This window comes from Buteo buteo, chromosome 16 (genome assembly GCF_964188355.1).
Source record: "Buteo buteo chromosome 16, bButBut1.hap1.1, whole genome shotgun sequence".
NCBI lineage: Eukaryota > Metazoa > Chordata > Aves > Accipitriformes > Accipitridae > Buteo > Buteo buteo.
Genome location: NC_134186.1, coordinates 25,622,176 through 25,635,975, shown reverse-complemented (window position 1 = coordinate 25,635,975; position 13,800 = coordinate 25,622,176). Strand labels below are relative to the sequence as shown.

The window sequence follows — 13,800 nt, the reverse complement described above, 5'->3', positions numbered from 1 at the left end:
GGATTGGAGAACTGAGTGGAAGGAAACAAACCTGGTATGATTTCACCTGTAATGCCCTTCTGAGCTGTTTGTGGGGTTATAAACAGTTTTTGTCTTGGAGAAGACTCGCTAGTTTTCTGCAAAGGAGAGACTGAGAGCAAAGTAACATATAGTCTCTGTGGAAAATCCAGATACGAGAACTGAAGGGTGTACTGGGAGGTGACAAGATTTGACACTGCAGGTCTGCTTTCAGGCAAAAAGTGACTGTAGCTTTATCTCCTTTCCATGCTCTCTGAAGTAGCTTGTGCACAAGTCTGCGAGTGCCAGGAATCCTGGAGCTGGCTTCTTGTCATCTTGTTCCTGTCACAGTGCTGCTAATCCATTATAAGGTCATCCATGATTTGTGCTCTAAATTGTACGTGATCATTCAAAAATTCCAAAGGGTGTAGTTTAGTTTCGTCAGATACAGTTTTCTGGTCTCCTTACGTTGACCTGTTAACTCAGTTGGTTCCAGCATCCATGTATCACTTCAGATACTCTAGTTCAAGCAGAGGTATTATGGGAAAAGAATTTCATTCTGTTTGATTTGAATGGTGTTAAACCAATTTGTAACTGCTGGTAACTTGGTTCTGTGAGAATGTGATCCAGTATGTTGCATGTACAGTGGATGCTTTATGTAACTAGATTAAGATACAGTGTTATGAAATGGCACCTCTCTGAATCTACTGACAAGATAGAGTTGATTATAAACTAGCTATGTATTCCCGAAGGGACTGTTTCCACTGAAACACTAAAAACCACGGAATAGTTGCTGTCAGGACCTGAGGGAACCAAAATACTGTAACAGTCATGACCAGCCTCACCTGGGACCCCAACCTGTGCTCTCTGCCCGTGGCCCAGGAGGTCCCTTTGCCCTCAGGTCCGCTTCTTGCCTGAGCCGCGCTGTGGACAGACCATCTCCAGCCTTGCTTCGTGCTGCCTGGGCTTCATGGCTGGAGCCTCAGCTTCTGCCGTAGCCTCGCATCCAGCCTTGTCTTCTGCTGTTTTCTGACTTGTTTTCCTGGACAGACGCTAGACCTGCCTTATCACCTCATCTTGTCACAGGACAGATGGTTCTGTCACCAGCGCTGCCTTAGTTGGCTGCTGCGGGATGGCACCGTTGCCAGTGAGAGCTGCCGCCGCCTGTGCTGGGGTCACCCTTGGCTTTTGGCTTATCTTCCCTGATGGAGCAGCCCAACTCTTGCTGCTCCCTGCCTGTTTCCCGTCTCGCTTCATGCTGCCGTTAGCCAGTGGGACATCCCTCCCCACGCTGCTTGTTCCTCTTCTGCGCTGGAGGAAGTAAGGTCAGGTTAGACCTTTGCTGTGGAGATTGCTTTGAAGGAGAAACCTCTGTAATGTTTTTGCAATGTTTTGTGTAAGATTTTAGTAGAAAATCATGAAACAAAAGGCTTGTTTTGACAGCTTTTCTCCAAGTGCAGACTGGACTAGTTGACCTTCCTCCAGCAGGCTGCCAGAGAATTTTGTGTGACTCCTTTTAACAGAAGTGGGTGCTCTTTTAAGACTATTAGACTTGCCCAATTAAAATCTCCTCAGAAAGGAGTGGGGGGCAGAGATGAACAAATGCTGCATTACTTCTTTCTTAAGGCTGTAAGTCACAAGGGGAAATTCAACGTGTGAAGCAGTGTGTAGAGTATAATGAGTATTTGCCTCAGGGTACAGATACTCATTGTTTCTTTGAAGAAATCAGTGTGATGTGAAAAGGGTGCTAGTCTAGAAATGTGTCTAGGGCTAACAGCTTTTTTCTTTCTTTCTTTTTTTTTTTTTTTTTAATTAAAAAAAGACAAGAAAAAGCAGCCTTGGTCTGTGAGGAACTGAGCACAGCCTGCTCCCCCCTCCCCCAGGCCGACGAATGGAAAAGGATTTAAAATAATGGTTAACAACTTCCTCATGCTCTGATCTGTAAGGTTGTTCCATATCTAGAGCCCTTTGGAAGAATTCAGGTTTCACTGATTTTTATTTATTCTGAATTTAGGGAATAGCTGTCCTACTTTCTTCCTCCTTCCTGTCCCTTGTTCAGGTTGGTCCAGGAGGTGATGTGGTATTTGTGACACAAGGTTTACTTGGATTTTTCTTTAAAATATCATGTGAAACTGGTCAGTGTTTTCTGCTAATACGATATAGAAAAGTAAAAATATCTCCTTGTAAATATTTTTAAACATAAGCATAATTTTTGGAAAACAAGGGAATGTGAAATAGTGCAATTGGAATAAGAATCACAGAGGAATGAGAGCTAGATGGTGATCTGAAGAAGAGGCCTAAATATTTATAAGGCATGTGTGTATGTCTAATACAATTTATAAGCTCCCATTGATGTATTGATGAAATAAGTAGAACGGTGTTTATTCCTGTAGCCATTCTATTAGCAGTTTATTTGGTTTATCAGGTATATAGATGTGAGTAGTTCTGTGCATGTAGATGTATTCTGCAATTACACTGCTGCTATCGTATGTCTAATGTGAGGGTGGTGAGGCGCTGGAACAGGTTGCCCAGAGAGGTTGTGGATGCCCCATCCCTGGCAGTGTTTGAGGCCAGGTTGGATGGGCTTTGAGCAGTATGGTCTAGTGGAAGGTGTCCCTGCTCACGGCACAGGGGTTGGAACTGGATGATGTTTAAGGTCGCTTCCAACCCAAACTGTTCTATGATATAGAAACTCTTTCTAAATTGTCTTTAAGTACTGACATTAGTATACTACCAGCAGCTGTTGTAAGGGGAAGCCTACTCCTGTGTCTTTTTTTTCCGTCTCCACATTTCCAAGAATTATTTTGCACTGTTAAAACAAGAATGTTGGACATAGACCTAGGAACTAGTAGAGACGCCACTTTCAGTTTTCTACCTCTTAGCTCACTTGCCATTAACTACAGGCTCCAGAACAGAAGCAAATATTTCATAAATCAGCATTAGAAAAGCAGTATGTTCAGATGGACATGGGGTCTGAATTCCTCCATGGTTTAGATTTCTAAAGGTACATAGCAACAATATTTCATTCTTTCTTCATTTTGCCATGAATGATGGCTATTTTTCATTTGAGGAAAGGAAACCTTAAATGAGAACTAAATGCTAAAGTATTCTTTGTATGTGTCTCAGTAAATGTACCAATACAAGCAAAAAGCTTGCTGTGGTAATTACTTTGTTTGGTTCAGATATTGATATACTGTATCAGTAGCATCTCCTCTGATACCAAAATCGTGTAAATGGAACTACTCTGGTACAATGAGAGCCTGGCTTAGTTAGACCTTGATCTTGTAGCTACTAGATTACACTTCTGTGTCGTGGATCGGGGGTTTCCATGTGTTGTTAAGTGGGAGACAGTGGCCTTTCTCAAGTGTTTATGGTCTTTAGGTCTCAAGACCTATTGCTTTACACTATGATTCCCACCTAATGTAGATCTGAAACTAATTCACCATTAATTTTGGGAAAGGTCAGTTCCAAGTTTAAAGTCTGTCTTTGCAATTTTTACTTTTTTTTTTTTTTTTTTAATTCAGTGAACTGGAACAAACGTTAAATCCCAGAACTCTAGTTGCTAATATTTCTAAGAAGTTGCTAATATTGATTCAGCTCTGAACTTCCCATTGTGTAGCCTACCATGATGCTTTTGAAACAACTTTTCAAAAGTGACGGTGGGTGACAACTTTATGCTGCTAAATTCCCTTCTCATTCTTGTTTGCTTGGAATTCTTTAATGGACAAGGAAATATGTTGGTGGCAGTCACCCATCTATGCAAAACCTGCATATTGATTTCATAATACTTAAGTATTATGCTAGCATGTATCATTTATTTCAATAAAGAACTTCTGTTTTTCAGACCTTACCAGTACGGAAGATTCCATGCAAAGCCAATGCTCCTTCAGGGTCTTTTTTTGCACGGGACAACACAGCAAATTTCCTATCCTGGTGCAGAGATGTAGGGGTGGATGATACCTGCCTGTTTGAGTCAGAAGGTTTGGGTATGTATTTATTTATATAGAGGTTGGTAATTTTAAATAACTTTTCTCTTGTGTTTTGCCTTGAAAGACAGAATTGCTCTCTTAATAGGTCCTGACTTCAAATTTGACCTGTGTCTGACTGTGTTAATTCTGCCCCTTATCTGAAGCATGAACAAATAAAGTACACATCTTTTAATTTAAGTCATTTTTAAGAGGACCTTAAATGAGACAAGAATCTTGCTATGATTTCTTGCACACAGATGATTTTTCACCTTACACATGCTTTTTTAATCATGGAATGCTTTTCCGTAGTTCGATGTATAAGGTGGTGCTTCTCTGTTTTGGGAGAGCAGGATACAAGTGCCTGCTCAGTTTTGGCTGCAGACATTTAGCTATTTGTGCAAATGCAATGGGTTGTGCAGGAGGCAAGAAAATAGAAAATTTTTCTCTGTGTCCTATACTGACCTTTTTTCCAGCTGATTCCCTTGTGCAGCTCTGGACAAAAATTATCCAACACTAGTGCTTCAGGGTGTTCCATCAAAAGAATTGGACTACTTAGGAAATCACTGTTCTGATACTACATATTCTTCATTATTTTAACTCTTCTCTCTTCAAAGGTAAACTTAGGAATCTTACCTCAAGAGTTTTTGAGCCAAATATCATGAAATGAAGAGTACCAAATGTTTGTTTGTTATCTGAACTCAGATAAAAGTGTAAAGCAGTTGTGATGACAGCCAGCTCAGTTTGTTTGGAAGACAAATGAACACACTGTACTGAATCAAGAGGCTTCTTTGTTCTGCTGCTCAAAAGACCTTGACTGCCCAGCTGAAGTTCTTATCTGTGTTGCAGCTTATCTATTCCCCTTTTACAGACTTGCTCTTCTAGCACAACTATTTCTGAAGCGATTTTTTTTTTCATTTGTCTGTTCTGTTATCCTGTGAGATTTTTTTTTTTTAAATAAATTAAATTGTTTTGTATCTCCAGGAGAAAATGTGTGGCAGAGAAGAAATTAGTATCACAAAGGTGACAAATAGTAAGGAGGATATATGTATTGTCTCTGTTTTATTAATTCAATCCTAAAGATGAATTTTTTATAGGACATGGTAAATCACGTGGAAGCTAAATTGCCAGCGACAAAGAAACATGCAAACACAAGAAGGAAGGAGGCACAGACCTCCAGTGTCTGAGATAAACAGAAGAACCTGTGGTTAATCCAACACTTAAATGAATTTAGACTTTGTACTGCTATGGTAAGCCCAGCGGTTTACCGTTGTTCCAATAATAGGTTAATTGGATAATTGAGAGCATGTTTATAAGGAATTTTCTCTTGCATTGTTAAGAAACCAGATCTTGTTTAAAGATGGACTTGGCATAGCTGGAATGCCAACATTCCCTGGATAAGTTAATTTTTACACATACGCAGTGCTTCGCCTGCCACAGTATAACACGGAGTGCAAATGCACTTGGAAAGTTGATGTTCAAGATGACTTCCTCTCCCGGAAGACTGAAGTGAAATATGCCCAGATATACAGTGTGCAAACCTGTGCTGTATTAGATTTGTTTGATTAGTGACTGGTTTTCTTCACTGATGGAAAACTAGATTCTGTTGTTTTCCTTCTCTTGAGTGTTAGTGTTTATAGAATATACTTGTTGAAAAGACTTATGGTGCTGGAAATAGGATTAGGAATTGATAATATTTTGACCTATTCTTCTGAACTTGAGAAGGGGATAGTGACCATGCTATTTCTAAAAAAGATTAAAATAGAAGTTACTGTTCTCCCTCAGTTTGAGCTAGAACTCTTAAAAGTTTTTATTTCAGTTGAGGTTTTTCTAATGCATTAGAAATAATGATGAATCATAAAAATTTACCAATCTAAAGCTTTTATGTTCCTCTCTCTCCCACAAATCACTTCTCCACTGCACGGGAAATAAAAAATTCAGCAAAGGTGAGTGATATCAAAGGTTCTATTCAAAGTGGTGAGAAATGTATGTGACTGACATCTAAGTGTTTGCACTGCCTCACGGAATTCTGCTGTATTTTTGATAACAAATAATTGTGGTGAAATTATGGTTACAGAGGTTTTTGTGTTTTCTTGTGTTTTTCCCCCATGGCTAGTGATAAAGCAACTGTTTTCAGTCTATATTGAGGAACCTTAATGTGTTAATGTTCTTAATTGGCTTGATTTTTATCCTCCTTTTTTGATCTATTCTGCCTACCTTATGGTATGCAAATACAGTATTATTTAATTACATGCACATAGTGATATTTTCTTCATATAAAACATTCCTGCGGTCTTTTTCTGCCAAATTTGTATTCTAACATTTTAAGAGTAATTTTGAAGATTTATTGCACTGAAATGTTTGAATGATGGATTTATGTCATTACTGATTTTTTTTAAAAAGTCCCACGTCTATTCAGAGATCAGCAAAATTAGATATATACTAGCTAAGAAATTACTAAATGCTATTATTTCTCATTACTTCAGAATATTTTCTCATCCTGATGAGTTCTGAAGTCTTTGAAATCATGCAAGTTTAACTGCACACAGATGCATCCAACACTCCCACTTTTTTAGCACTCAGATTGCAGTCACATGAAGGTATTCCTCACTGAAATGGAACTGTAGCAGATAGGTGCAGTCCATGCCTGAGGAGCTTGCAGGCAAGTGATGTTAATGGGAATTTTGAGTGTTCCTAGAGGCTTGGTTCTGCAAAGTGTTAACATTCTAGGGTTGAAGCAGACAAGCAGGTAAGTAGACCTACTTGTCTCAGTTTGTGTCCTTGTCCATCACTTGTGGACCGATTTAGTAATTTATTTAATTATTTAAAGTTAACCATGGGTTCAAATGCTTTGTTGGATTTGGGCTATTTAGCTGAGTTAAACAAGGAGACAGAATCGAAGTTTTTCTTCAAAATAAATAGAAGTTAAAAAAAAAGTGGTGTTTGTTTTGCTGGTAGATACGATTATGCCTTCTAATCAGTAGAGTTACTTTATAGATCCTTGAAAGAGATCAGTACAGAGCTCAAAAGTTTGAAAACAATGCACTTGTACTACTGACTTGTAGTTAGTAGTCTATAAAATGATGTATTTTGTCTTGCTGAGTGTTCTGACGCTTCAACATAGTTTAAAATACCAATTGGAAATGTAGTTTTCTGTAAAGATTTACAATACAGCCAGGGTTGACAGCTGGTGATCTGTATGTATTTTGCCCTTTGAACTTATCTTAATGCAGAGACACGGCAGGGAAGTCTCAGAGTTAATGCCTTTGTAAAGAAAAGGTGGATGGTGTACCTGTTGTATGAGCTGCAAGAAAGACATTAGCATCTGTAACAAATATAGCAACACAGTATGTAGGGGTAATCTTGAATGCTGCAAAACAGAGGGAGACTCTGCATGCTCCCTGCACTCATTGACCAATTTAGTGTGCTTTTCATAATTGTTATTTTTATAGTTAGCGTATTTAAGGAAGAAGGAATTAGCTTTCTTGATACCAAAAATTATGATCCCAAATCCAAACTTTCATCATCTGGGCAAATCTTGAGATATTCTGTCTTTGAATGGGGTTCTTAGATGTATCGGAGGTCAAAATTTGCCCCATATCTAGGACTTGGAACATGATGCACTAACTCTTTGCAGTCTGAGAAGAGTAATACTGTCTGTAACTCCTCTGTTCCCATGATATGTATATTTTCTAAGTTCCTTGCTGTAGGTTTTAGGGCAGCAGATCCACACAGCTATGGTAATTCAATTTAAGGAAGCATTCTAGTTGGAAATATTTGTAATTATGGTGCTCAAGCCTGAAGAGTGTAATACTTGAAGAAAACTCTTCTTGGCCAAATAGTAAGAATGGTAAGATTTTCTATGATTGCCTTAGTTAAGTGAACTTAAAGTATAAGTTATGAACTCTTTGTCGGTAACGTAGTGTTGTTGGATGATTATAGGATTTGGAACCAATGAATATTCTGCATCTCTTCTATGATAAAGAGTCTACCCGGCAAGAAAAGGGTTTGCCACCGAGTGTGCCAGCATGCTAATGTGTGTTGTTTGTTTTGGGAGCTGTTGGATGATACTGTTGTATTAATGTTTTGTGCTTGTATATTCTGTAACTGTGCGTATGTACACACAATATGTGACATGGACTTCTTCTGATGCAACTTATTAGTTAGGGTTTAATGGACAGGTTCCCTAAACAAAAGCATTTAGTGTTTTTGTGGAAATGATAGACTTAAACACAAACACCTCTGATCCCTATTCTAATGTTGTTTTTAAGTTGTTTTTAAAAAAACATTAAAATGTTGATTCCTTAAAAAGATTTTATGCATGGGGCAAATGATTTTTTTAAATGAATACTCCAGTTTTATCTGATTTGATATTACAAGATGGAAGTATTTTGACCATTCTTTCACAGTGACACATTTACAGCTTGTAACAGCATGTTAAATTTTACAAGTAGTTGCATCAGAATAAGACTTTGTCCTGTCTTTCACAACATTTTTACTAAACAACTCATAATATTGTTGAATATGTCTCATTTTGAGGACTATAGAAGCATCCTGGACACGTGTGTTTTTACCATTGGATTAGCATCTTAAATTAATGAATTCCAGTAAATTATTAGTGTTTAGATAATCTGCATATTCATTTTAGATTAATTCTTTACTATCCATAGATCTACTGTGTTTGAAACCTTAATTGTTTTCAGACTTCCATAAGTGATAGTGCTGAAATGGGGTGTGGGAAAACACAACTCCTCGATTTAAGTGTGTCATAGTGTAACTCTGATGCAGAAGCAAGGATATGTTTGGGATTAATTGAACAGAGTAAGTGTTGTTAAAGCAATGTGGGGGAAAAAAAAAAAAGTACTTTAGGATCAGTAGAAAAAGTATTAAGGGAGAAAGTGAAAGACAATAAGAAGAAGGATCAAAGGATCAACCTTTTGAAAAACTTTCCCTACACGTGTGAATTCTGATGGCAGTTGGAAGCCTATGATAATAAATACTAAATCCCTTTGGAAAATTTCTTTGCATCTAGTGAGCTAAAAAACGTTTAGAAGCAGGAATCATGTTTGATTTTTTTGATTTAAAAAAAAAAAAAAAAGTAGTTTATGTTTAGAAGAAAAACTGACTCCACTAAAAATGGTTTATAAAAGTGTTTGGAGCCAAGGCTTGAAACTTGGCAGGGCGGTGTAAGAAGCTTGTTCCTGTATCACGGTTGGGCATTCTGCTAATTTAAACAAACAAAAAAACCCCCACACCACAAACAAAACAAACCCCTCACATTTGTTATTGTGAACACTCTCGGTTTAAATGTGCTCAGCAAACACATGGTCTCCATGTGCAGGGTGTGTTCCGTCTCCTCACGGCCCTGGGGTCTGGTCAGCACTGAAACTAGAGGCTGTTCTTCCTCGGCTCTCTCTGCTTCTCCTGGGAGCATCCAGGCACTGGGGAAGGAAGCAGTGAAGGATGCCAAATTGTGACGAACAGTAGGTAGGAGAGAAATGAAGTATAAGGAAGGAGAACAAGGGGTGAGTGATCAGGAGAGGAGGACCTGTAAAAGGAGAAAGGGGCAGCAACAAGATGGAATCGGTGCAGAGACAGAATTTACAGCCAGGGAGGAGCAGACATAAAAGCTTGCTAGGTGTTGAAAAGGAAGTATTGTTAAAAAAAAGTGGCTTCAAGTAGCTTGAAAAGTTGCAGGCAATGATGACAGCAGATAAGAAGGATTCGACACTAATGAGATGAAAAGCAAAAGGGTCTGTAACTGTCAGGATGCCTAAGATAAGCTGGACTTGTATGTACTCGTTCTAAATCTTCACATTGCTTTCTTGTCAAGCAGATATCATCAGCGAGATTCTCTGGCAAGGTGGATATTTCTGTTCATCTTATGCAGTAAATCTGTGTAGCATATGTCTTCTACATTTACAAATTGCTACTTGCTTGCAGTCACCTACTCGGACGATTCACCTTGCTAATGTTTGATAGGGGAGGACTACCCAATGATTCTCCAGGAATATCGTTTTCTTCCCTATATGAAAGCTTGAAAAATTACAGGAAATTGTATTAATCATGCAAAGTGAAGTACTTGGGCTATAATTAAGGCTGGCTGTTCTACATTAGTTAAACTATTTAACAGTTATGATACACCTACTGACTTTTCATGTGGTCCTGGGCTATTTTTTCCTTAAAAGAGCTGTGTTTTCTTTAGGACGGACCTTGCTCTGCCAATGTCTTGCTATGGTAAGGTTCATGACATGAAAGAAACTCTTATTGGTATGTTATTTTCTCCTCACATGCCTCATTTGTTGCAAAAATCTGAAGATGTTTGGAGAATGATGCAAGATGCTGACAGGTAGTATTTTGATGTTGCTACTGAATGGCATCAGAAGTGACTGTGGCTTTATCACGTAGCTCCCACATGCAGCGGGAGGATCCGTATCAGACTTTGTAATGGGATCGCTAGTTGTGTTGGCTTTGATTTCATACGAAATGTAGGATTAGGAAACTCAACAGTACCCTGGAAATCAGGCAGTAAGTACTTTAGAATAGCACCTAGATAAGTGTGCTTTTTATTATCTAATACCTATACCTTAATTCCATGTATAAGATGGGGATAATAATAGTACTTACCTCATAGAAGTGTTAGAGAAATCTTCATTTTTGCTTTTTCTTTGAATTCTTCACAGCATACAGTAGCACTGTTGTGGAAAAGAATCGTTTACTGTAGACTTTAAATGATGTGCAGTGAATTGAGTATGTGGCTGTAGACAGAATGAAGATAGTATCCCAAAATCATTTTTTCGCTTCCAGTACTTACCGTGTCTAACTGCATATAAATTGCTACAGTTACAGAAAATGTGTTGCTTTGCAAATGTCTGCTTGCCATATAGGATATCTGGGATTAAGTACTTGGTCAGGTCAAAAAGTTGAGGGGGTCCCTGTTACTGAAATGCAACTCAATATATATTTATAGTAATTCAGAAACTGGTAGATTTAGTTCCCACAGGTACAGCAGAATACCATGGGTACAGGTGTTACATTTCAACCTGAGCTAGTAACCAGTCGCTTCAGAATGAATTACCTCTAGTCCTCAAATGATATTAGTTATTACCATATATGTATATGTATAATTACCTGTTTATAAAACTAGTATTTTGTATGTAATGTAGTTAGCCATGAACTGCAGTACAGTTAGAATTTAAATGGGAATTTAAATTACAGTGCAATGAGAATTTAAATGTGAATTATGAGGATTTGTACAAATTCTCTTTTTTAGTGGCATACTTATTTTAAATAATGAAATAAGTGATTTTGATGCTGTGTAATGCCTCTGAAATAGTTTTTGCCATCTCTTCTATCAGATGTCTTGAAGTGCTTCGAAAATGCTGATTACCTCAACTTCTATAAGTAAAACTAAGAATGGAAGTGTAAGAATTGTTTCTCTTTCTGTTCTCTAGATGGAAAAAAGTGTGAAGGTAGCTTTTTTCAAAAAGCTTAGGAGACAGCCTTTTGAAAGTGACTGTAAATACCAAGTTTTTTCATTTATTGTAGAATAGCACCAGACAAAAAGTATCTCAAAATAAGTACTTTGAAATGAAGGCACTGGAAAGTGCTACTTGTTCCAAAAGACAATGCTCTTATTTGCTTGCCTAAGGTTATACTGAACATTCGGGACCAAGATAGCTGGGGAAACGCCGTCTTGTGTCTCTGTGGCTTTTGCTGTAACTCCTGACCAGTCTCTTGCAAGGTGGTAGCCCGTTAAACAGCTGTGCTTTTGGAAAAAAATGAAAATTTTGGTTTGAGAATCTAAATTATTTCCAGTGGGTACTGCAGTATACAAAATAACATTTGTTTGTCTCTGAAGTTCCCGAATACATATGCTGGTATAGTCCTCAGGAATGCTAACATTTTCTTGTTAGAATTGCTGTGTCACTGTCTTCTGATCAGATGACCAGATGTTTGTTTTTGTGGTTGGTTATTGCCTGCACAGCTCTTCATCCTCTAACAATGATTTCACTGTGTCACGTTGTTTGATGTGAAATGCATGAAATGTGTCTGGATTATGTTGAGTCAGATTTGCTAAAGAACTTTGAATTTTTGTTTGGGTAGAAGAGCTTTAAGTATTGACAGAAAAACTTTTTGCCTTTTTTAATCAAATCCTCTTTCAGTTCTATTTATGGATCATTTTGCAAATAATATTACTTGAGCCTCTCTTTTTCTCCTCCTTTCCAAAGTCATTCAGATGTGCATATGTGTGAATTGCAATTCAGAAATATTGGACTCCCTTTGACTATTCCAAAACCGGTTTATTCCATTTATATTTTGGGGGAATGCCTTATTTCTTAAAATCAAGTTTTATTTTGGAGCAGTCCCAACTGGTTTCAAACCAAAGCAGCAGAATACATTTCTAGGGTCATGAATGTAACACTTTAAAAATACTGACTACTAGTAAAGGTAAATGTTTCATCAAATTACTGTGTTGTGGCAAGGAAGAATATTGAGAATAGCTGAATGTCCAAGTCTGCATCTTTCATAATCTTAATAACAGATGGCTGAAGGATAAAAATACTTTTCCTAGTGCAGTGCCATTTAAGTTTTCATGCTCTGCAGTTTCACTTCTGGAAATATATTTGGATGAGATTAGAGAGGAAGAATGCATACATCTTGAAGTGCTACATATACGCTAGTAAAAGATACTGGGATAAGCATTCAACTCGCTCAACTTACCATACATTTATTCAAGTCAGTGGAGTTGGAAGTTGAAGTTGCAGAAGCTGAAGATCAGCCCCAGGGCATTAGTTATTTAGAGATGTTTAAGTCTGTGGATTCCCATTCTGGGTCTCATACATACAGTATAGGACAAAGTAATGACTTTCAGAGCTTTAACTAGACATTGAAATATCTTTTTCAGGTATGGTATTTTTTTCTTCATGCATTTGAGTTAGGTGAGTCTTTAGATAACCAAAATGTTTATACAGCAGATGTTTTGACCCTAACTCACTAAAAACACATCAATTTTGTTGCTGTTTCTTTCCTTCTGATTTATACAAATATTCACACAATTTTTTTTGTGTGTGTGTCAATTCAATCTGACGAATAAGGTACAGATCTTTCGATTATTGTGGAAATTTCTAAAACCTGAATTCTATCCACAACATGAGGCTTTTACTGCAATAGGTATTTCTGGAGAGAAGATGACGACGTACTCATAATTCCTTTTTGCTTTTTTCTGCTTTTTTCCCTTTCTTTGCTTTGGACTTAAAGGGAGTTGATTATGCAAACAGCCATATGAGGCCTTTCCTCATTTATTGTTTTTGGATTTTGCTTATGTATTTTGCTGGACTTCTCTACAGAACATTACCTATTTGAATTGGGGGGGGGGGGGGGGGAGAAGAATTGTCTTGGATTATGGTGGTATTTTTTAATGACAAGTTCATGCTGTGTTACAGCTGCTTCTGAAGGTTAAAAACTACAGGTCTTATGTGAACTCCAGGCGTGAAAACTTGCATGTATGTGTGTATATATACAGAAGAAAACGTTTTTGGTTGTTGGGGTTTTTTTTTTCCGATGATGAGCTGAATTCATAAAGTATTCTAGTTTCATATTTGCTTTAAGACTATATGTATAACAAATTCAGGACCAAATTTCTAATGAGACATATATTTGCTAATGCAATTTTGTTATTTGGGAGATTTAAATAGGCTAAGAAAAATAATGATCTAAAGGATAGGAATTCTCTTAGTTTGTAGAAAGAAAAGTATCACTTTAATGTTGTTATTTTTGACATTCTACTAATTTTAGTGTTCTGCCAGAGCTCTTGATTATTTTTATGTAGTCATGA

General features: G+C 37.5%; 1 protein-coding gene across 5 annotated transcripts in view; it reads left to right on the top strand.

The window, feature by feature from the left end:
• GAS2 (growth arrest specific 2) overlaps positions 1–13,800 on the top strand; it is a 167,558-nt gene that overhangs the window by 34,833 nt on the left and 118,925 nt on the right. For all 5 annotated transcript variants that reach the window (XM_075047114.1, XM_075047110.1, XM_075047113.1 and 2 more), the window contains exon 4: positions 3,842–3,983. In XM_075047114.1, coding sequence (XP_074903215.1) covers positions 3,842–3,983 — 142 coding nt within the window. The remainder of the gene's footprint in view (positions 1–3,841; positions 3,984–13,800) is intronic.